General features: G+C 30.6%; 1 protein-coding gene across 1 annotated transcript; it reads right to left on the bottom strand.

The window, feature by feature from the left end:
- Positions 1-9,549: 9,549 nt before the first annotated feature.
- LOC133036239 (uncharacterized) lies at positions 9,550-25,795 on the bottom strand. Its single transcript, XM_061112759.1, has 4 exons — positions 25,554-25,795; positions 24,981-25,451; positions 9,790-9,867; positions 9,550-9,601 (listed from the first exon to the last, which is right to left on the bottom strand). Exons 1-4 carry the CDS (start codon positions 25,793-25,795, stop codon positions 9,550-9,552), a joined length of 843 nt encoding a protein of 280 aa, XP_060968742.1.
- Between the last annotated feature and the right edge of the window lie 775 nt (positions 25,796-26,570).

The raw sequence follows: 26,570 nt of genomic DNA, 5'->3' as shown, positions 1-26,570 counted from the left end.
AGAGGGGTGTGTTCTTCAATGGCTTCCTCATCTAATCCCTCCTCAAGAGCTCACAAGAGAATGGCTAGTGCAATTCAACAAAGGGAAATAAGGGCAAAAGCAAGGCAAGAGCCCACTCTATTCTTCAATGATGAGGATCACAACAAATTTGTCAATGATTTCTCTTCTAGGAAGATTCTCAAAGGTAAAATTTGTGATCTCCCTAGCCTTGATTATGTTGATTTTAGTCATCACTTTGATACCCTAGGATGGACATCTTTTATTCAAATTAATACTCCATTGTATCCTAGACTAGTCCAAGGTTTTTATGCTTGCATTAAACCTACCTTAGAATCTTTAGGTGTTAGAGGAACCCTTAGAGGAGTAGCTTTTGAACTCAATGTAGCATCTCTCAATGACATGTTAGGAGCACCAAATAGTGGCATATTACTTGAACCCAAACTTTCTCTCAAAAATGATGCCATTTTTAACTTTGATGGGTGTTCTAGGAATATTTGTGGTGATGGCCCTTTTATTATGAGACCAAAAAGACACCAACTCACTTTAGAGGCTAAAATTCTCCACAAATTCATTGTTGCAAATCTTGCTCCTAGAAGTGGACACCAAGATGAGATCAATTCCATTGATCAATTACTCTTGCATCTCATCATAGCCAAAACTACACCCATCAACCTAGGCTATCTTATTTTAAAATTCATAATTGATGTGGACAAGCTTAATATGATTAAGGCAGTTCCCTTTGGTTTTCTTCTTAGCTACCTTTTTCCTCTCTTAGGAATTCCTACCCTACATGAAAAGAAAAATGATCCTACCTCTAGTGACATTCTAGGATCCAAAACTTTCAAGGCTATGGGTTACAAATTCCTTAACAATGAATGGGTGTTCACACCAAAAAGAGGGCAAAGAATGCAAATTGATTTGGAGAGTGATGATGAAGAAATTAATTTGCCCGCAAGTGAAAGTGAAGAAGAAGAAGAAAAAGAAGAGATACGTCATCAAGCTCCTCCCATGCCTAACTTTCCCCAATTCAACCTTGAGGAAGCTTTTACTCGTCTTCACACTTCGGTTGACAATCAATTTCAAACCTTGAGGAATGATCTCAACTCACAACTCACCAACCTTAACAATGATATCAACACCATGAGGAGTGACATGGTTCATGGGTTTGCAAATGTGCAAGAGGATATGGCACAATGGAGGGCATCCATGGATCGCTTTGGCCCCCCACCAAACTAGTTCTTGCATATTTTTTTTTTTTTTGCATATTTAGTTTTTTTTTTTATTTTGTTTTTGGTTGTGTGCAAAGGCTTCATGCCTCTTGACTTTGTGTTAGTTGGTTCTTTTTATTTTATTTTTTTTTTTCTTTTGTGTGTTGAATGTTATTTTGGATGTTATGTTTTTTTTTTAATGCATTGGAATGTTGCTTTATTTTTTTTTTTCTCTCTTTTCTTTTATATTTTGTAAATTCCTTGCCACCCTTTTTGATGAATCAAAAGGGGGAGAACAACTATTGATTACTTTTTGGCATCACCTCAAATTTTTTTTGGAATCTAATCTATTTATCATAAGTAAAAATTGAGGGGGAGTTTACAAGGTAAAATTAAAAGGTAAATTTTTTTCTTGAACACATTAAGGGAAAGCTAATCCAATTTACTTTGTTTAAATTTTTCTTTCCCTTTCAAAATAATCAAATATTTGATATCATCAAAAAGGGGGAGATTGTTAACTCAAACTTTTAGATCTCCTTGTTTTGATGATTAACAAATATTTGATTATTATTTGTTACTAATGATTTATTGATTTTGTAGCAAATTTAAAAGAGAAAATAAATATTTTGGTATTTTTACCAAACTTTTGAAAGTAACACTAAATGGATTCAACAAGCATATCAAGAGCAAAAGATTCATCAAGGGATCAACAACTCAAGACCCTATTCAAAAGAGGTCTTCAAAAGCCCAAAGTCAAAAAGTCAACCCGAAAGTCAAAGTCAAAGTCAAGGTCAACTCTCGGGAAAAGTCAACATGGGATCAAAAAACATGCAAATCAAGCTAGGAGGCTCATCTACATCAAGACTACTCAAAATCAAATGGTATAAATTTACTTTAGTCTTGTTAAAGTGATTTGCATAACACACTAAGTTTTTATAAATTTGAATTTTGGCCCATTCACTAACTTGTGCAACAAGTTTTCTCACACGATAGTTCACAAATTTTTTTGATTGAATTTCTAAATCACATTTTGTTTAACTAAGAGAACAAAGTTGGAATTTCTGAAATCGGATAATCGAGTAAGAAGTTATGCGCGTTTAAGTCCCGAAAAATGGCACTTTTGCCTCTGGTCAGTCATCCGGAATTCCGGTTGGCAACCGGAATTCCGGTTGTAATAAATCCGAAATTCCGGTTCCCATCCGGACTTCTGGTTCACGGCTAACCTCACCTCGGGAAACGTGCTAACGGCTATAAATGGCTAGTTTTCTTTCAAACACTATATAAACTCGATTTTTCTTTCAAAAAATAAGTTGGTTGAGCATTTATTACAAACATCTAACCTATCTAAGTGAGATTAAGGAGCTTCCAAGTTTGAAATCCAAACAAACACTTTTCACACACTTTGAGCCAAAATTTGATTTTATTCATCTTAAGTGTGCTTGCTTTTCACTCTAGGTTTCCATTGTATCATCATATTTCTAGAGTGATTTTAGCTTGTATATCAAACACATTTCCATATTGTGATTGAGGTGAGGTTGGCACCGGTATTGTAAACAACTCGGTAATAGTGAGATTGGCACTTCAACAATCCGAGAAAGAGGTTAATAGTCCTCGGGGGTGCAAAACTATTGTAAGAGGTTTGAAAATACCTTGGTGAAAATTTCCCGGTTGTAAGGGTTAGTCAAGCCCGTTAACTTGGCTCGATATTGGAACTCAAAGCTAGGTCCATAGCTTTGAAGACCAAGGACGTAGGTGGCATAGCTCTACCGAACCTTGTAAAAATCGAGAGTTTGCATTTTCTAATCCTTAAACTCTTTACTTTACAAGTTTAATTATTTGTCTTAATATATTGCTTGCCATACTACTTGCTTTTACTTGATTAATTGACTAATTGCATAATTTTGTGTTAAAAATTTTAATTTTCCAAAATTAGTTTAAATTTCCAATTCACCCACCCTCTTGGAAACATATCTTGGGCTAACAATGTGGAGTTATGAATATAATCCAGAGTTCATTAGATGTAAAAGATCGTTGAACTAAATATTATTCTTAAATTTTTCCACCCCTCTCAGATCAAAAGATCTTTCCATAAACAAATTCTTAATAATTGTTTTAGAATTAACAATTATTCATAGACATAGAAAATAAATTCTAAGTGTTTATGTAGTATTAACTCATTGAAGAGAGGAAAATACTATAGAATTTGTATCAATAATAAAACACATACACAAACATCAAAACATATGAATATAGTTGGTATAGTTATAAACAGGATAAGATAAACGAAGCTCAATTCATAAATGCAATTCATTTCAAAATAGAAAACTTTATTAAAAAAATCTCCAAAATTAAAAGGAATTGTCTGCGACAATATGAAAAAATAGGGAATAAAATCCCAAACTAAAAATTGAAATCCAAATTGTTCTTAAACTAAAACAATTAATTCAAAATTAAAAAAAAAAAATCGAGCTTCATCTTCATCTTGGACTATCTCCACCCTTCTGTCCAACTATCAGATTCAACTCGCTAAGATAGCATCCAAGTTCAAGCAGTTGTGGCTGAAATAAGAAGAAAATAAATAAACATGGTTAGTAGGCCCAGAATTAATAATCCAAGTGGATAATAATTCACTAAAACACATCAGTTTATAGGAAAATAAATACCTTGTTTCTTTGCTAGCAATTTAGGGCATTGGGGTTTCCAGTGGCCTTTTTCATTGCAATAAAAACATTTTCCTTTTGGTGCATCACCAGGATTAGCAGCCTTTTTCTTTTTAACTGTTTTCACAGCTTGAACAGGCTTTTTTGCTATTCTTCCATTTCTTCTTGTTCTTGGGTTTGGAAGTGGAGGCAAGGTTTGCCTCAGCCTTAGTCGCTCCATTACCATTTCCAGGATTAGGAGTTTTAGACCCTTTCTTCTGTGGTCCTCCAATCAAATTTTCAAATGTTTGAAGGTCGTTAACCAACTCGTGAAAGTCTTGTTCCTTCTTATTCATGACATAATTGGAGGTGTAGGGCAGAAAAGCTAGAGTCAGACTATTCAAGATTAGACTAACTTGAGTTGTGTGATCCATTTAAGATCCATGATTTTGAGCTTCTTGGAAATAACTTGCCATCTGGAGAAGGTGATCACGCACATTCTGATGAGGACTCATCCGTGCATTGATAAACTTCCTTGTCGCTTCAGAGCGAGATTGGATTGATGCCATTCCGAATAGATTAGTTAACTCCGTCATGATTCCTGCAGCCGTGTCAGTGTTTGCAAACCTTGTTTTCAAGGTGTCTACCATGCTGGAAAGTATGAAGTATCGAGCTTTGTTGTTGGCATTCTGCAACCGCTCGTACTTTTCCTTTACAGCTTTGGTTGCATTGTCACCCCGCTGCTCAGGAGACGGCTTAGTTAACACAAACAAGGCACTTTCACCTATGAGAGCAATGTTAATGTTCTCTTTCCATTTTGGGAAGCTAGATCCATTCAGCTTATTATCAGTCAATAGTGACAACATGGGATTGGTCATTGTCATGTGGGATACTGCAAATAACAATAAATAGAAATCAAGTAAGGTTTAAAAACAAAATCCATTAAAAAATTATTAGCACATAGCAAATAGGAATGATAAGCGAAAATACTAAAGCATACAGACCTAAATAATTTCCAAGATTTTCAACAAACTGATACAGTGTCCCGTTTAGGCGAGAGTCAAAGCTACCATTCATTGAATAGAGTTGTCAGCTCATCTAAAATGATATACATTCTAGCAATCTTTTATTCGATCAAGATTAGAATTCAACGTTGTCCCGTTTAGGCGAGAGTCAAGGCTATTCTATCTTATGAGCTTCCACCATTATTTCATACTCTTTGTAAGCCCTATTAAAGTCGCCACCATTAGGGTGATCCATACTAAAATAAACACTTACAAAGAAAATACTTATCTTTCGAGATTCTACGATGTTAGATTGCTAATGAACGTTCCTCCATTAGGGAGGATTACTCACTAAAACACTAATTATGTAAAACCAACAATGGAGATCGAATATCATAATATTAATAAAGCTCATTATTTAAAATGTATTTTCTTCTAATATAAATTTCAATCTATTTATTTTAAATATATATTTATTTAATTAAAATATCAAATTTAGAATAAAATTCTAAATAAAATTTAATTTAATATTTATAAAATTATACTTAGATGGATATGAAAATAAAATGAATTATTTCCGTCTTAGTAGTAATTTTTCAATAAATATTAAGAAAATTATTTAATTTAAGTTGTATTAATTTAAATTAATTTGCAACTTAAATTTAATTTTCTATATATATATATATATTGCATTTCGAAAAATTAAAGTATATAATTATGCAATTTTCAAAATGCTTTAAAATAAAATAAAATAAATTATACATTACTAGAAAAAAAAAAACTTCAAGCAAAAAAAATATCTCTCTAGATTTTCTTTGATTAATTAATTCAATTTCTAATTATAATATATTTAAGTTCATTTACTTTAAATTAATCATTAAATGAAAAAATTATTGATTTAAGTTGGTTCAAAATTAATTAAAATAAATAATTAATTTACAACTTTAATGTATTTTTCAAGATAAATTCAAAAATATCTTGCATAATTAAATGCAATTTCGAAAAATTGATTAATAAAATAAAAATATATTTTGAAAATTATTCAAATTTGAGTTGTTATGAATTATTTTTTTAAAAAAATATAACTTAAAATAATTCTCTATTTAATTAAATATCATGAAAATAATAATATTTAAGTATCATGATGAAAATCAACTTAGATATTTAATTTTCAATTTAATTAAATGTATTAAATTCAAGAAATAAATAATTAAGTATAGACGAGACTTAATTATTAATTCTAGTTTAATTCTTAGGAAAATATATTTAACTTAGATTGTACCAAAATTAATTATTAAACAATTAATTTTACAATCTAAAATATTTTCTTAATTTAATATTAGAAAAAATTAACTAGTTCAAGAAGTAACTATCTAGAATATATTTCAATTTAACTAAGTGTTTTTCTAAAATTTGAAAAAGAAACTAATTTAAGTTGTTATAGAAAAAATCTAAAATATCCAACTTAAATATTTTTCAAATAAAATTTAATTAAATATCAAAATTAAGTTGTAACCACCTAATTTTAAAAAATATTCCATTTTAAGAATTTTTTTTTTAAAAAAAACTTAAAAAATATCTTAAGAATCTTCAATAACCAATTCCTAGAATTCCTCAACTTAATTTTAAAATTCAAAAAATATTCAAATTTAAGTTGATATGAAAAATTAGTTAAAAATAACTAATTTATAACTTAAATAGGAATATTTAATGAAATAAATAAAATAAGCTTCACAAAGAATCTAGTTAGTTATAATTCTTTATTTAATTAAATACAAGAAAATTACAGATAGTTTATCTAGAAATAATTTCATTAAACTAAGAGTGTTTTTCTTAAAATTAACTTTAAAATATTGAAATGAAAAATAAATTTCATATATTTTAAAAGTTAATTATGTTGCTAATCAATTTTATTAGGTTAAACTAATTTAATTAACCTAGTACAATTGTCCAAATCAGGCAAATGAGCCTTCATAGTTTGGGTAGTTCATGTGAGGGGCAGCTGGGTTCAGTATGTCGTACCCACTTCTATTGGCCCCCAACTCTCACACAAGGCCCATAAGAGAGGAATTTAACCTTAAAATGAACAACTGTTATTAATTGAATAGGCCAAAAAACTAAATGGGCCTAAATAAAATCTATCATGTTGTAACATTTTATTTAGCAACCTAGTTCATTAAAAAAAAATGAACAACCTATATGCATCTATAACAAAAAGAAAACATATAGGCTCACACAGGCACACAGATTTGGATGAATCCTATCATGTTACTAGGTCATACACAGATGAAAGAAGAATGTAAAATTTACCTGTTACAAATTATTTACTTGACCTATTGACAATTGAACCATGGGTTAAAATCAAATCATTGGATCTGTCAACAAGTTAACCATGGCAATTTAGATCAATCAATAATAGGTTTTATAAAACTTACACACAAGCTAAAACACATACTCTTGCAACAAGTTGAATTTGGATAGTTGGATGTAGGATTTATTTAATTTTAAATTAATTAAAAAAAATTTGAAAATAATAATAATAAAAAAAATTTCAAATAAATTTAAATAAATAAATAAAAAAAATTAAAATTAAAACCTACAATTTTGAAAAATTAGGTTTCAACTAACCTAAATATCATTTCAAAAATTTGTTAACCATCTTTTAAATTTCATGTTATTTTATAAATTAAATATTCAATAAAATAAAATGATAATTAAATATCCTTTTTTGATTTTATAATTTAATTTAAATAAAAAATAACAAAATTTAAAAGTTAGCAAAATATCTTATTTCTATTCAAAATATCTTATTTCTATTCAAAATATGATGATTATAGTAATCTTATTTTAAATTTAAATAAGGTCAAATAATTTTATAAATAGAATAATTTTAAAAAAAAATTAATATCTGACCTTAAATTTAAAAATAAGATAAAATAATCAAATTTAAAAAATAAGATAAAAAATTAAGCAAAAAGATAGATTTTTACCTATTTTCAAGTTCAAATTACACTAATATCTTAAATTATTTTTTTAAAAAAAAAATCAAATTAATTTATTACTGATAATTAGATTTGAAATATGAAAAGTAAAAATCAAAATACAAAACTACACAAAAAAATTGAAAGTTAATTCCATGAAATAGCATGAAAAATCGAAGAAAACGAAAAAAGATGTAAGTGGTACGGACAGTATGCAATTGCATACTGTCCAAACACACATATTGGGGTGCTTGACTGAAAGGACACGGCGCAGGAGGCTGCATGCAGCCTCTCCGCGCGCGCCCAGGAGGTCATCAAACAAGGTGCCCATGTCCTGGCCTAGAAAACTCGGACACAAGCTTGTCTGAGCGAGTGCATCCGAGGAAGCCACCCTGATTTTTCCAATTTTCAAAAATTCATAACTAATTCAAATAAAATCGAAATTAAGTTCTGTAAAAAAGTGAATTGCTTAATTTTTTCTAAACTATCCAATAAAAATAATTCCAGAAAGGAAAATTCAATTATTTTTCACAAAATCTCACAAACATCAATCAATCATCAAATAACACACACATCAACATGAAACCATCCAAATCACACACAAATCGTTTTAAGTCCAAATTTCATGCAAGTAAATCAATTACCATGGCTCTGAGGCCAGTTGTTGGAATTTACTTTACCAGGATCTTAGAACTACTCACAAGTATGTTGTTTAAACATCCTAATATGAACTTCTAAAACGATAATAAACACATATAAAGTTTAGGGAACCTTACATTGGTTGCAGCGGAATAATATGTCTCCTTCCACTTAGATCTCTAACCCTTGTATCCTTTCTGTCGCAAAGTATCACCAAGATCTGAGTCTGAATGTCCTTCTCTTCAATTTAGATTCTTCACGATCTTCCAGACTATGATTGAGGTACCACTTGATGTGTGTGGGCACTACTCGATCACTCAAGGTATTCGAAATTAGAAGAAGAAAAGAGAGAGAGAGGGGGTCGGCTATAGAAGGATAGTGAGTGGCTCAATTTTCTGAAAGGCAATCTCTTGAATCACTTGAAAAACTCTTATTTTGGTGTGAGCCATCACTATCTATTTATAGGAAACCACTAGGTTTAGGTTAGTAATTATTTGGCATTAAAATAATGAAAATATTAATTGGAAAAAACCTCTCCAAGTGGTCGGCCATGGTGTTAATGGGCCCACTTGGAATTTTTACAATTTTAACAATTTTTATTTCCATTTTCTCAAAAACGCCAATTTTTCAATTCTAACCATTTAAATGCTAAAACTAATTATTTAATAACTAAAATAAACTATTAAATAATATTATCATTTAACATAATTATTAATTAGACATATAGAGTGTCTTAATTAATAAATAGAACCTAAAATCTTTTTTCTTCACAATTTTGCCCTTGCTTAGTGAAAATTCATAAACTAGACATAGTCTAATTCTAGAATTATAATTGATTAATCAAAATCAATTATCTGAGTCTTACAAGCAGTATGGTCTCAACTAGAATGGGGACCATGGGCCTATATTACTGAGCTTCCAATAAGCTGATCAAGAATTTACTAAGTAAATTTACTAGCTTATTAATTCCTGGTTGCATCCACTCTTGGAACTTAGAATTGCACTCTCACTCATATAGTGTATAAGATCCATTCATTCCGTGGGTGTAAGGATCCAATGGAGGCTTGAAGCAGGGACGTTACAAAATGGTATTAGAAGCAGTAGTTGAAAGATACGGCAAAAGATGCTCACTGCCAAAAGTAGACAAAAAAGTTATGCAGATATGAGAAGACGGGAGGTTGAGTATTTTGTAGGGGGCTTAGTGTTCTTAAAGGTATCACCTATGAAGGGGATTATGCGTTTCAGAAAAAGGGGAAAGTTAAGCATAAGATTTATAGGTCATTTCGACATACTGGACAAAGTTGGTCAGGTAGCTTACCATTTGGCCCTACTGGCAACATTAGCAGAAACGCATAATGTTTTCCACATTTCCATGTTACGGAAGTATATATCTGATCTGACACATGTGCTTAAGTACGAGAACTTGAACTTGCATCAGGACATGAGTTATATGGCACGCCGTGTGCGCGTGATAGAAAAGGAAATAAAAGTCTTACGAAATAAGACTATACCCTTAGTCAAATCCTGTGGAGTGATAGTTCTGATAAAGAAGCGACATGGGAGTTAGAGACAGACATGCAAAAATAGTAACCCGAGTTATTCTCTAGTAAGTAAATTTCGAGGACGAAATTCCTTTAAGGAGGGTAATTTGTAATGACCAAAATATTTAGTAATTATTTTCTATTATAATAGTCTAAATATCTCGATGTGGAAATAGTGATTTTATAAGATAAGTTATTTATATTAATATTACAATCTTGTAATAGTGTTAAAAATAAAAGATCATAGATAATAGTAATCATTTATTTTATTAAAACCCAACATTACATTACGATATGGACCATGGTATTTTAGTAGAAGTAATTAGTTTACTAGATGGTATTATGAAGGAAAAAGCTTGAGTATTGTTATAATCAACTATGGGTTTTATTAGTTATACGTGGCTATACTATTTTATAAGTTACAATATGATGGACATGAGTATTATGATTAGTATTATGTCTCTTTATTTGAATAATTAGAGTAGAAGTAGAAGGTTATGTGATGACTTTGGAAATATGAAGTCTTGTTGAAAAAATTGTTGGGAATTATTTTACCAGGATCTTAGATCTACTCACAAGTATGTTTATTAACATCCTAAATATGAACTTTCTAAAACGATAAAATAAACACATATAAAGTTAAGAAAACCTTACATTGATGCAGCGGAATTAATGTCTCCTTCCACTCAGATCTCTAACCCTTGATTCCTTTATGTAGCAGAGTATAATCAAGATCTAAGCCCGAATGTCCTTCTTCTTCAAGTTTTGATCCTTCACAGTCTTCCAATCTATGATTGAGTTACTGCTTGCTGTGTGTGGGCACTTACTCTATCACTAGGGTCACGAAAAAGATGAAGGGAAAAGAGAGAGAGGTATTTCGGCCAAGGAATAGAAAGTGGGAAGGCTCAGTTTTTCTGAAGAGAGAAATTTCTGTCAGAAAGGCTTGTTGAAAACTTGTGATTTGACTGAGCCATCACTTTCTATTTATAGGCAACTACTAGATCTAGGTTTAGAATTATTTGGCATTAAAATAATGAAAATAATAATTTGAAAAATCATCATTAAGTGGCCGGCCATATGGTGTTATTGGGCCTTACTTAATTTTGCAATTTTATCAAATTTTATCTCTATTTTCTCAAAAATGTCAATTTTCCAATTCTAACCTTTTAAATGCCAAAACTAATTATTTAATAACTAAAATAGATTATTAAATAATATTGTCATTTAATTTAATTATTAATTAGACATATAAAGTCCATTAATAAATAAATAAACCTAGAAAACTCTTTTCCTTACAATTTCACCCCTGCTTAGTGAAAATTCATAAAATTAGACATAGTCTAACTTTAGAATTATAATTGATCAATCACGAATCAATTAATGAGTCTTACAAGCAGAATGTTCTCAACTAGAATGGGGACCATGGATCTATATGCTGAGCTTCCAATAAGTGAACCAAATTTACCAAGTAAATTCCTACTTATTAATTCTTCGTTGAATCCACTCTTAGAACTTAGAATTGCACTCTCAGACTTATATAGAGCATATTGTATGTTCCACGATATCAATATACTATCTCATTTAACCATTGTTATAATCTTATTGTGATTTAAAGATCCTCTATATAGATGATCTACATCGAGATGGGATTTCTTTACCGTTCTCACCCCTCAATGTATTTTGCCCCTTAAAACACTTAGCTACCTGTAAATGGTATTTAGTGATCTAATGATTAGTCAGTTAAACAAGAGCTCATCCATTTACTTCTATTTGCTAGGCTCGAAGGGAATCATCACTTGACTTCTATACACCAGTAGAAGCTATAGATTCCATATTTATGTTCAGCACTCCCACTCAATCATACTATCATATTCCCAAAATATACGTATCACCCTGACCCAAAAGTAGGCTTAACTAATAAATCAAAGAACATGAATAGCACTCCTGAGTTGAGCCCAAGCATATCAGGATTTAGATTCTTTTTAATCTTAAGATCAACTACTGATATTGACTTGGAAATATATGTATAACGGTAAGTTTGTAATATCTTAACTTAGTTGCAATATCGGTCCAGTCCAATGTATACTCCATACATTCGAAACTAGTATACTTTACTAATGTCCTGGAAAGAACATAACACTTACTCCAAGTGTAAGTACACATCATCGCTGATTATCACATTAGTGTAAATCCAATAACACTGATGAAACAGGGAGCAAAACTTTTGATTCATATGATCACAATCACATTCCACTGTGTTGACGATACTGTAATTGTGAATAAACATATGATCTGGATTTAACTGATTTTGTGTGTATGAATGTAATAAACATATTAAACATATTAAACCATTAGCATGTAAAATTCATGCAAACATCAATCACTTCTAATTTCTTTTATTGATAACTAATCAGATTGTAAAGAGTTTTATTTAGGGCATAAAACCCAACAAACTCCCACTTGCACTAATATAAAACAAACTGTGCAAATAGGTCAATCTGATGTCTTGATCTTCAGATCAAGTGTAGTATATTTGAATCCACCCAAACTTCTGGAAACTAGTTCATAAATACTCTTATGAAACATCCTTTACTATATGCTTTACTCATCAAGGGATACTGAAATCTTTACTGTTTTATAAGTACATCTGAATTAACAGAAGACATATCTCTCATATTTTACAATATGTAATTGAGATAATACAGTGTAGACTTTTCTTCAGTGATATAACTTTCTGGTATTTTCGAATAGACCAAGTTATAGTTCTTCTCTGGTAGAGCTTGAATTATTATACAATAATTCCTCCACCCCCAAAGTAAGCACCATCTCATATAAATCGAAATTAGATGGTGAGATACAAAGACAACTGATACACAGTTCCTTAATATCTGACATATAGATCACTTTCATAAATCCTTCTTGAATATCTTCTAATGTTCCCTATTTGATTACATCTCAGATAGCTCCCACTCAATAGCAGATGTCTGGTTAAATAATACTTTTAACCTCTAATTGTTTAGAGAGTTACCTAGTTGTGACTTTTTGTGTTAGTCTGAAACTTTAAGTCAAGACTAAGTCATCAACATAACAGACTAGTATTTGAAGTGAAAAATACATGCTAGAGATAAAGTAATCAAAATTAAGATACCATTAAATTTTATGAGGATTAAGAATTCTTGGTTCAAATCATTCGAATGGACTGAACTAGAGTTCTTTATCTTATTCTCATAATTCTGATAAGCTAAACCTATCCATGTGAATGGTTAGATTTGCTTTTCAGTATTGTTCTTAAGTACCTATCTCAATTATCAACCTAATGAAGATGGGTATAGAACTTTAAAATTCTCCCACTCAATTAAGGTAGTGTGAAACTTTAACAAAGAACTTTCAAAGGTATCAAACTTTTACTTACACCAGTAAAATCGAAATGGAACATACAATCAAGATCAAGAATTTATATTGACAATAGCTGACTCATTATATTACTTCTATGTTTAAACAAGATATGTGTTTCATAGGGAATTGTGGAAGACTCCAACACTAAGAATATACATATAGGGTACTATGGATAACCTCCACCCCTAAGTATATAGAGATTATGATCCACCCCTAAAGGTTGTAAAGATCATGATTCTCTTAGTGTGATAGAGTTTATGTGGAGTTGAATACTATCCAGAGTTCATTAGATATAAAAGATTGTTGAACTGCATAGTTTTCTTAACTTTTCTCCACCCCTATCAGATCATAAGATCCTTTTATTAAACAAATTCTTAATAATTAACAATTATTGATAAACATAGAAATAATTTCTAGTGTTTATATAATATAACTCTATGAAGAGTTGTAAATATTATAGAATTTGCATCAATAATAAAAACACTTACACATACAAACATACAAATATAATGTGGTAATAATTGATGAAGATAAAATTAAATGAAGCTCAATCTCATAAATTGCAATAGTGAATTTCGAAAATTAGAAACTTTATTAATAAAAAAAAAAGTATTGCAACAATATGAGAAAAACAGGGATAAATATCCCTAACTAAAATTTGAAATCCAAATTGTCTTTAAACTGAAACAATTAATTCAAAAATTGAAGAGCTTCATCTTCATCTGGACGATTTCACCCTTGGTCCAGCTTGCTGATCCAACTCAATTGAGTTCCAGTAGCTTGGTCAATCAGAAGAAGAAAACAAATAAACAAAGTTAGTCCAGAATCATAAATCCAATTGGATAGCAATTCACTAAACTCTTAAAGTTTATTAATGGAAATACCTTGTTTCTTTGCAAGAAGTTTAGGACACTGGGGTTTCCAATGACCTTTTTCATTGCAGTAGAAACACTTTCCTTTAAGTGTAGCATCACCGGAAGGAGCAGCCTTTTTATTGGCTTTTGTTCGCTTCTTGGTGTTGTGCCACTTCCTCTTCGATTTGGGCTTCGAAGCAGAGGCAACATTTGCTTCAGGTTTTATCGTCCCATTACCATTACCAGGATTGTGAGGTTTACTCCCTTTCTTCTTGGGTCCTCCAATCAAATTTTCATAAGTTTGAAGGTCATTGACTAATTCATGAAAGTCAATTTCCTTCTTATTCATGACATAATTTGATGTATATGGTAGAAATGCTGGAGTCAGGCTATTCAAGATAAGACTAACTTGAGTAGCACTGTCCATTTCAGCACCATGATCCTGGGATTCTTGGAAATAACTGGACATGAGGAGAACATGATCACGCACGTTTTGATGAGGTTCCATCCGTGCATTAATGTACTTCTTAGTCGCGTCAAAGCGTGACTGAAGCGATGCCTTACGGAATAGCTCATTTAACTTCGTCATAACTTCAGCAGCCTTCTCAGTTTTAGAAAACCGAGTTTTGAGGGTGTCAACCATGCTAGAAAGCATAAAGTATAGAGCTTTGTCATTTGCTAACGCTCATACTTTTCTTTCACAGCTTTGGATGCATTATCCCCAGGCACTTCAGGTGACGGCTCAGTTAAAACAAACAAGGCACTTTCTCCTATGAGAGCAATATTAATGTTCTCATTCCATTTATTAAAGTTAGATCCATTCAGCTTATTTTCAGTCAACAGTGATAACATGGGATTCATTTTGACAAAACAGAATACTACAAAATAATAGATTTCAACAAATAGAAATTTAATAATGGTTTAACACACAAAAACAATTCAGAAATTATAAGCACATAGCAAGTAGGAATGATATGAGAAAATACTTAAAAAATTCAATCCTAAATAATTTCCAAGGTTTTCAACAAACTGATATCAGTGTCCCGTTTAGGCGAGAGTCAAAACTACCATCCATTGAATAGAGTCGTCAGCTCATCTAAAATGTTAAACATTCTAGCAACCTTTTATTCGATCAAGATCAGAATCCAGCGTTGTCCCGTTTAGGCGAGAGTCAAGGCTATTCTATCTCATGAGCTTCTACCATTGTTTCGCAATTCGCAAGTCAAATATGGTCGCCACCATTAGGGTGATCTATACCATATAAAACACTTACAAACCACTTATCATGCGAGATTAAACGGTGCGAAATTGCTAATGAACGTTCCTCCATTAGGGAGGATTACTCACTAAAACAAACGCGGTGTAAAACCCACAATGGAGATCGAATATCTTAATAATAATAAAGCTCATTGTTTAAAATGTATTTTCTTTATTATTCTAATAAATAAATCTCATTAAATTCTAAATTAAGAATTAAAATTCAAAAAATAAGAATTTAATATAATATTTATAAAATTATACTTAGATGGTGATTGAAATAAAATTAATTATTTCCATCTTAGTAATAATCTTAAATATAAATATTAAGGAAATTAATTTAAGTTGAATTAAAGAAATAATTAGCAACTTAAAAATTTCCTTTGAGAATATATTTATTGGGTTCGAAAGTATATAAAATATACAATTTTCGAAAAATAATAAAAATAGAAAAGAAATACTTCAAGCAAAAATATCACCTATCTAGATTTTCTTTTGACTAGTTAATTCAATTTCTAATAATATATATATATATATATATTTTAAATTCATTTATTTTAAATTAATGAATTAAATGAAAAAATCATTGATTGTAGTTGGTCCAAGAATTAATTAAAATAAATAATTAATTTACAACTCAATCTATTTTTCAAAATAAAAAAAAATTCGAAAATATTGCATAAATAAAATACAATTTTCGAAATTGATTAATAAAATAAAGAAAAATATATATTTTGAAAATTATTTAAATTTAAGTTGAAAAATTAAATTTCAACCTAAATATAATTTTCTATTTAATTAAGTGTCATGAAAAATCAATAAATATTTAAGTATCATGATGAAAATCAACTTAGATATTTAGATTTTTCAAGTTAATTAAATGTATTAAATTCAAGAAATAAATAATTAAGTGTAGAGAATGCTTAATTATTATTTTCTATTTAATACTAGGAAAAATATACTTAATAAAATTGTACCAAAATTAATTATTTAAATAATTAATTTCACAAAAGTATAATATTTTCCTATTTAAATATTATAAATAATAAGTAGTCTAGAAATTACTATCTAGAAAATATCTTATTTGACTAAGTATCTTTTCAAAATTTGAAAAAATATCTAATTTAAGTTATATAGAAAAAATCTAAAACTTAAATAATTTCAAATCTAGATTTAATTAAATATCACAAATTAAGTTGTAACCACTTAATTTGAAGATATCTTTTTAAAGTTAATAATTGAAAAGATATTAACCAAAAAATATCTAAAATATTCCATTTTAAGTTAATATTTGAAAAGATATTAACTTAAAAAATATCTTAAGAATCTTTAATAACTAATGCCTAAGATTCCTCAACTTGATTTAAAATTTAAATCAAATATTCAAATTTAAGTTAGTTAAGAAAAATCAGTTGATACAACTAATTTATAACTTAAATAGGAATATTTAATTAAATAAGCTCCAGAAAGAATCTTAGTTAGTTAAAATTCTATATTTAATTAAATACAAGAAAAATACAAATAGTTTGTCTAGAAATAATATCTAAACTAAAAGTGTTTTTCTTAAAATTAACTTTAAAATATTAAAATGAAAATAAATTTCATATATTTTAAAAGTTAATTATGTTGCTAATTCAATTTTATTAGGTCAAACTAATATAATTAACCTAGTACAGTTATTCAAATCAGGCAAATGGGCCTTCACAATTGGGGTAGTTCATGTGAGGGGGTGCTGGATTCAGTATGTCGTACCCACTTCTATGGCTCCCAACTCTCACACGAGGCCCAAAAGAGAGGAATTTAACCTTAAAATGAATAACTGTTATTAATTGAATAGGTCCAATAACTAAATGGACCTAAATAAAATCTATCATGGTGTGACATTTTATTTAGCAACAACCTATATGCATCTATATATAATAAAATAAACATATAGGCTCACACAGGCACACTTTGGATGGATCCTATCATGTTGCTAGGTCATACATAGATGAAAGAAGATTGTAAAATTTACCTGTTACAAATTATTAACTTGACCAAGGGAGCTATCAGATCATTAGATCTGGCAAAAGGTAAACATGGCTATTTGCAATCAAGTAATAATAGGTTTTTAAAACTTACACACAAGCTAAAAACACATACTCCTACAACAAGGTTAGCTGGATAGATGGAAGTAGGATTTATTTAATTTTAAATAAATAATTTCGAAAAATAAATAATTAAAAAAAATTTAATTTTTGAAAAATAAAATAAAATTAAAAAAATTTAATTTCGGAAATAAAAAAAAATAAATTTCGAAATTTAAAAAAAAAAATATTTAAAATTAAACCTACTTTTTGAAAAATTAGGTTTCAACCAACCTAAATGTCATTTCAAAATTTGCTAACTACTTTTAAAAATTAAATGTTATTTTAAAAATAAAAATTAAATAAAAATTAGAAAAGATAAATGAAATATCTTTTCAGATTTTTAAATTTAATTCAAATAAATAAAATAACAAAATTTAAAAGTTAGCAAAATATCTTATATCTATTTAAAATTACATGATTATAAATATCTTATTTTAAATTTAAATATGGTCAAAATATCTAAAAAGATTTAATTAAAAAATCTTAAAAGATTAGATATTTTTAAAATATCTTAAAAGATAAGATATTTTTAAAATATCTTAAAAGATATTATAAATATCTTATAAAATCTGACCTTAAATTTAAAAAAAAAAATATAATCAAATTTAAAAATAAGATAGATTTTTAAGCAAAAAGATAAATACTAATTCTATTCAAATTCAAATTACACTAATATCTTGAATTAAATTAAAAAAAAATTAAATTAATTCAAAATGATAATTAGAATTGAATTAGGAATAGTAATAGTATATATACAAAACCATACAAAAAATTGGAAGTTAATTCCATGAAAAAGTATGAAAAATTGAAGAAAAAAGAAAAAATTCGAAACTGTACGGACAGTTCTGCGATCGCAGAAAAATATCAGCACAGCCCCGATTTTGTCAAATCTTCAAAAAATCATAACTAATTCAAATAAAATCCAAATTGAGTTCTGTAAAAGGCTAACTTTCTTAATTTTTTCCATACTATCCAATAAAAATAATTCCAGAAACGAAATCACAATTATTTTTTACGAAAATTTCACAAACATCAATCAATCATCAAATAACACTCAATACAACATGATACCATCCAAAAAACATACAAACAATCGTTTTAAAGTCCAAATTACATGTAAGTAAATCAATTACCATGGCTCTGAGGCCAGTTGTTGGGAATTATTTTACCAGGATCTTAGATCTACTCACAAGTATGTTTATTAACATCCTAAATATGAACTTTCTAAAACGATAAAATAAACACATATAAAGTTAAGAAAACCTTACATTGATGCAGCGGAATTAATGTCTCCTTCCACTCAGATCTCTAACCCTTGATTCCTTTCTGTAGCAGAGTATAATCAAGATCTGAGCCCGAATGTCCTTCTTCTTCAAGTTTTGATCCTTCACAGTCTTCCAATCTATGATTGAGTTACTGCTTGCTGTGTGTGGGCACTTACTCTATCACTAGGGTCACGAAAAAGATGAAGGGAAAAGAGAGAGAGAGGTATTTCGGCCAAGGAATAGAAAGTGGGAAGGCTCAGTTTTTCTGAAGAGAGAAATTTCTGTCAGAAAGGCTTGTTGAAAACTTGTAATTTGACTGAGCCATCACTTTCTATTTATAGGCAACTACTAGGTCTAGGTTTAGAATTATTTGGCATTAAAATAATGAAAATAATAATTTGAAAAATCATCATTAAGTGGCCGGCCATATGGTGTTATTGGGCCTTACTTAATTTTGCAATTTTATCAAATTTTATCTCTATTTTCTCAAAAATGCCAATTTTCCAATTCTAACCTTTTAAATGCCAAAACTAATTATTTAATAACTAAAATAGATTATTAAATAATATTGTCATTTAATTTAATTATTAATTAGACATATAAAGTCCATTAATAAATAAATAAACCTAGAAAATTCTTTTCCTTACAATTTCACCCCTGCTTAGTGAAAATTCATAAAATTAGACATAGTCTAACTTTAGAATTATAATTGATCAATCACGAATCAATTAATGAGTCTTACAAGCAGAATGTTCTCAACTAGAATGGGGACCATGGATCTATATGCTGAGCTTCCAATAAGTGAACCAAATTTACCAAGTAAATTCCTACTTATTAATTCTTCGTTGAATCCACTCTTAGAACTTAGAATTGCACTCTCAGACTTATATAGAGCATATTGTATGTTCCACGATATCAATATACTATCTCATTTAACCATTGTTATAATCTTATTTTGATTTAAAGATCCTCTATATAGATGATCTACATCGAGATGGGATTTCTTTACCGTTCTCACCCCTCAATGTATTTTGCCCCTTAAAACACTTAGCTACCTGTAAATGGTGTTTAGTGATCTAATGATTAGTCAGTTAAACAAGAGCTCATCCATTTACTTCTATTTGCTAAGCTCGAAGGGAATTATCACTTGACTTCTATACACCAGTAGAAGCTATAGATTCCATATTTATGTTCAGCACTCCCACTCAATCATACTATCATGTTCCCAAAATATACGTATCACCCTGACCCAAAAGTAGGCTTAACTAATAAATCAAAGAACATGAATAGCACTCCTGAGTTGAGCCCAAGCATATCAGGATTTAGATTCTTTTTAATCTTAAGATCAACTACTGATATTGACTTGGAAAGATATGTATAACGGTAAGTTTGTAATATCTTAACTTAGTTGCAATATCGGTCCAGTCCAATGTATACTCCATACATTCGAAACTAGTATACGTTACTAATGTCCTGGAAAGAACATAACACTTACTCCAAGTGTAAGTACACATCATCGCTGATTATCACATTAGTGTAAATCCAATAACACTGATGAAACAGGGAGCAAAACTTTTGATTCATATGATCACAATCACATTCCACTGTGTTGACGATACTGTAATTGTGAATAAACATATGATCTGGATTTAACTGATTTTGTGTGTATGAATGTAATAAACATATTAAACATATCAAACCATTAGCATGTAAAATTCATGCAAACATCAATCACTTCTAATTTCTTTTATTGATAACTAATCAGATTGTAAAGAGTTTTATTTAGGGCATAAAACCCAACAAAAATTAGATATATATTCAAGTTTGGACGTGTGTCATTAGGAGAGGAGTTAGTGGATAGTTGAGTTTGTGTTAATAAATAGGTCAATAGACTAAGTAGTACACGTAGAGATCTTGGAGGGTAAAGCTCTTAACCAACAACAATTAAAGACCAAGTAGTAGTCTAGATTCGGCTAGTTTCTCTCTTTTAAATTGTGTTGACTGAGTTAATGGTGGAGCAAATAAGGGAGTTGGCATTTTGAATTTTAATTTTGATAGTTTTATAAATCTTAACTATAGTTAAGATAAGGTCACGTCATAGAGTTAAGGGATGGGTTAATGTTAAACTTAGGCCTATAAATAGCCATATAGTTCTCTTATTTTTCACTCATTCAAAGAAGCTAGATTGACCTCTCAAACATTCTCCCTTTGGTCATTTCTAAAATCCATGCCATAATCTTCTTCTCCCATTTTATTATTCTCACGTGATTATCTAAAGCATAAACCTTACCCGTAGACATCTTATCCTACATTTTTCGTCATCTTCTCACACACATATATATATATACATATACATGTAAATCTTTCATCATATCAGTATCATCACCATCATTTGGAAGCTAATTAAGGTTTTTCATAAGGCGATTATTGTTTCACAGGATCATTCTTATTGCAATCAAGGCTAGGACTCCACATTCGAGTTAAGGAAATTAAATAGAAAAATATAAATTTTCTGTATGTAATAACATTCATAGAAAGAGTGGGAATAGTAAAAGAGAAGTTAACTAAGGTCTTCTGCCTGACTCTTTATTGTTTGTTATTTAATATACTGTATAATATATATTTAAATAATGTGTTTATAAGATTCATGTTATTTATGTATGCTTACAGTATTAGAGCATGGCCATTGCTAAAGGTATATATTTAAATAATATGTTTATAAGATTCATGTTATTTAAGTATGTATGTAAATAGTGTGTTTATAAGATTCACATTATTTAAACTAGTTATGTTGTTTGGATAATGGACGGTACAATGAATTCGCATTATTTAAACAATGATATGGATTATGGAACGATTATGATATGATTATGATATAGTTATGATATGATTATTATGTAGTTATGATATGGTTATGATATGATTATGACTTAATTATGATAGGATTTATGATATGCTATTTAAATAATGTATAGTAGTTAAACACTATTAAAATTAGATTTATTGTAGATTATGTGACATGGTTTGACCGAGAAGATAATGGTTAAATACTTGACTGTTGTGTCTATATGGTAGATAGGGGGCCATCTAGTAGTGGGTACGATTTTACTGAACCCAGCCCTCCGCCATTTAGTCTAATAGTTCGAGTTTATTTGCTAAAGTCGAACTCCGACATAACCATTATTATGTGACTTAGCTTAAAAACTAGTGATTAGTTAATAGTGATAAGATTAAGCTTATATGTATTGCTATTTGTCTAAATATGTGCATCTAAGTTTTAGTTATATGTTTTTCTTTTATTTTATGTGACTACGTGACAAGCATTTCCTTACTGAGTTTAGTAGCTCACCCTTATCAAACTTACCATGTGCAGATTAAGGTTGTAAAACTTAGAAAGCCGGTGGCAAGTGAGACCTTGGAGGCTTGTGTGTGTACTCGCTGAGGACCATATAACTGAGGGTGGTCTAGGGCACACTCCATTTATTTTATTAAGTGTTATTAAATTAATGTCGCAGTTATTTTTATTTATTAATTATTATGTCTTTAAGTCCAAACTGAGCTCAAATATAAAATATTTTATATTTATAAATAAAAGCGACATTACAGTTTTTCCGTATTTTAACGCTTGTAACTAAATTAGTAATTTATGAAAAGTACGGGCGTTACAATTTGGTATCAGAGCCACAGTTATATCGGTCCCGAACGTTCTCACGAGTTACACACATTGGCTAAAAAGTCTCTGCTTGCTACCAAGTAAGTCTCATTTTATATGCTTGCATTTTATTTGTATCTGTGTAATTTTCAAATTTACATTTCACTTCAATAAAAAAAAAAAAAAACTTAGTACCAATATTCAAGTTTAGGTACTACCCATATGAAATCAATTTTTTTCTAATATATATGTGTAAATATATTTTTAGATAGTTTTTTTTTTGAAAAAAAAAAAATCATATTAGAAAGTCTAGAAATTTTCTTTTCTTTAGATAACAATATTAAAAGAAAAGTTTTTATTATTTTATTTTATGTATTTATTTAGTGTTACTTAGTTATATAGTTATTTTATCTTAGTGTAAATAGAAATTATTTGGTGAACTATTATGTTATGTTAATAGGAAGACATTTTTCTTTTATAGAAAAATAATAAGTTGATTTTATCTACTAGGATTATTATAAATTATTCAAATAGTTGGGTTGATTTCTTAAGAATTTTATTTTAGAAGAATTTGAACTAAATATTAAGAGACATTATTGCTTAGACGATCAAGTCGCCTCAATAGAAACAATCAAGAAGGAGGTTTCAACACCTACAAGAAGTTTAAGAAGAAGACGAACTACGAGGCTAAGCTAGTCATGGTGGAGGACAAGGATAACGAGTTTCATTAGTATGGAAGTGGCACCCACGTAAGTACATATAACGCATAGGCTGAGTTATGAGGACACTCATTTTTGCGAGTAGTTGGTGAAAGAGAACGCCAGCTTAGGGAATGACTCCAAGCTCAAGATGAAAAGTTGTGTTGTAATAAGCAGTAAAGCACAAGAAAATTCAACTCAACAACCAACACATCGCTTCGAGCCACCATATGAAAGAATCAAAAAATAGCAACCACCGATATTTGAAAAAGGCTCTAACCCATTAGAGGGGAAGGAACAACCAAAGATTATAGCATCCATATTGGATATATGGAACTCAATAATAGACAACTAACAAATGACTTGATAGAGCTGGAAATAAAGGATCATGACGCTGCACTCGATATGGATTGGCTATCTGTTCATCAATTACTAAAATTATTTGGTCGCTTTTGGCAACAAAGGCCAAAGACAAGTGTACATTCACAGGAGTTAAGATAGCCTTATGAACTTCTTTAATCTCATCCTTAAAGACTAACAAGCTAAGGAAGGTATGGTGTCAAGCATTGTTGGCCAATGTAGTGAACCAGGTAGTGGAGACACAACTAACCATGAAAAACATCCACATAGTCTGTTAATTCCAAAAGGTCTTTCTAAAAGATCTACCGTGGATACCCTCAGACAGTGATGTGGAGTTCATAATCAAGTTAGCTCCAAGAGTGCTTAAATTTTGAAGGTTCCATATAAAAATGGCAATTTATGAGCTGTAGAAACTCAAAGTATAGCTACAAGAGCTCCTAGATAAAGGGATCATTAGACCAAGTTACTCACCTTGGGGTGCTCCAGTACTCTTCATCAAGAAGAAAGATGGAAGCATGAGATTGTGCAGAGATGACCTCAAGCTCAACAAGGTGACCATCAAGAATAAGTATCCTTTACCAAGGATGGACGATCTCTTCGATCAATTGCAAGGCTTCAGTGTATTCTCAAAAAAAAAAAAAAAGGATAGATTTAAGATCTAGGTATCACCAATTGAAGGTTCGGAAGGAAGACATACCTAAGACAGCATTCAGAACGCGCTATGGACACTATGAGTTTTTAGTAATGTCTTTTGCACTAACTAACGCCCCAGCAACCTTCATGGATATGATGAATAGGGTGTTCAAGGAATACCTAGATAAGTTTGTTGTTGTATTCATTAATGACATTCTTATCTACTCCAAAACTATGGAGGAACATGAGGAACACCTGAGGATGACTCTAAACCGACTTAAGGAGAACCAACTTCAGGAAATGTGAATTCTAGTTAGAGAAGGTGGCATTCCTACGCCATATAGTTTCCAAAGATGGAGTCGAGGTGGATCCTACAAACATTGAAGCGGTCAAGAGCTGGCCAACACCTAAGACTGCAAGTGAAGTAAGAAGCTTCTTGGGTCTAGTTGGTTACTACAGATGCTATCGCAATTCCTCTAACCAACTTGACTCGAAAGACACAGAAGTTTGTCTGGCCAGACAAGTGTGAGGATAGCTTTCAAACACTTAAGGAAAAACTAATAACAACCCCTATATTATGTGTTCCTAATAACAAGGATAAGTTTTTTTGGTTTACTGTGATGCATCAAAACAAGGGTTGGGATGCGTGCTAATGCAAAATGACAAGGTAGTAGTGTATGCCTCAAGACAACTTAAGGAGTATGAATAGAGGTACCCGACATACGATCTAAAGTTGGCAGTAGTAGATTTTGCGCTGAAATATGGAGGCACTATCTCTACGGGGAGAAATGTAAAATTTATACTAACCACAAGAGCCTGAACACAACTAGTTACTTCCCTCCAATCATTGCTAGAAGTGGTAAAAAGATTTGAGAAGTAATCAATCATGAGCTGGGGCAAACCAGAATTCCAATCCACCCACCTCCCCGAATTGTCTTTGAGCTTAGAGATCAAGTTATTTCGTTGTCGAGAAGTAGCCGAAGCATGACAAAATTTGCTATTGTTATCCTCCTCTTGCAACCATAGTTGTTTGGACCGTTGACGCAAAAAAACTTCTTGCTGAATGTATACTTCAGATACTTGTTTATTAGCCAATTTATAGTTTGCTGTAGAGTTTTCATCACTCCCCAACTTCCACTTCGGAATTTCATCTTTACAAATAGCAATACGCTTTTTAAAATCTCCAGTATATTCTCTGCCCCATAAGAACAATTGTTGTCCACAAAAGCTAATTTTCGATTGGATATCTTCCTCACTCCTCAGCTCTTAGTTGTCTTTTACAACTCGCATACATAACGGTTCCCGCAACCAAGCATTCTCAAAGAGGAAACGTCGAACTCTTGGCTCCACAAAAGATGAGGTAAGCTCCATAAGGATTGGAGAATGATCAGAGGTAGAAACCTCCAAATTATAAAGCTTAGTCGTATTAAACATAGTAAGCCAACCTTGATTAACAAGACTTCTATCCAACCGACCCTCCGTCCAGTTTGGAGTTCCCTGACCCCTTTCCCAAGTGTATGGATAGCCACACGATTCCATATCTTGTAACCCACTCTCATTCAATGCTTGTTGAAATCCTTGAATTAAAAAATCAGGATAACGACGACCCTTTTTTTTTATCATCATGAGACAATACATTATTCAAATCTCCCATAACACACCATGGAAGGTTTGAACTGACTGCCAAAGTGCGTAAAAGATCCCACATAGTCCTTCTGTGAGCTCTATTTGGCTCCCCATAAACACCAGTAAACCTCCACTCCACCTCACCCTCAACAGTGACTTTGACATCAATGTAAGAGTTAGAAAAATCCAGTAAAGAAACCTCATCCTCATTCCTCCACAAAAGTGCCAAACCACCACTTCTACCTTGCACATCAACCACTAGCAAACCTTCGAAACCAGAGCATTTCGAACTCTCTCCATCTGCACTCGGTTACAAAGAGTTTCACAAAGGAAAACTATATTGGGCTTCTTTTGGATTACCACATCCTTTAAGAATTGTAAAGCCCATGGGCTCCCAAGCCCATGGCAATTCCAAGATAAAAGATTCATAATGAACGGTGGGCCTGGAGACCAGCACCCACCATATTGGAGTTTTTTGGATTATTGATCGATTGGGCTGAACTGGAGTCATCATTTCGTTCAACATACCATCAGTAAGGCCCATTTCAATCCTTCTCCTTTTTGAATCTAATACTAAGAGACAACTTTCATCAATTAAGTCATCAACAGACATTTCCTTATTTGGAATGGTCAACTTCTCATCACCCTTCAATCTTGGAACATCATTACTCCCATTAGAAGCTGCTAT

Source organism: Cannabis sativa, chromosome 3 (assembly GCF_029168945.1).
Source record: "Cannabis sativa cultivar Pink pepper isolate KNU-18-1 chromosome 3, ASM2916894v1, whole genome shotgun sequence".
Taxonomy (NCBI): domain Eukaryota; kingdom Viridiplantae; phylum Streptophyta; class Magnoliopsida; order Rosales; family Cannabaceae; genus Cannabis; species Cannabis sativa.
Note: the sequence above shows the minus strand (reverse complement) of the source record. Positions and strands in the feature narration are given on the sequence as shown.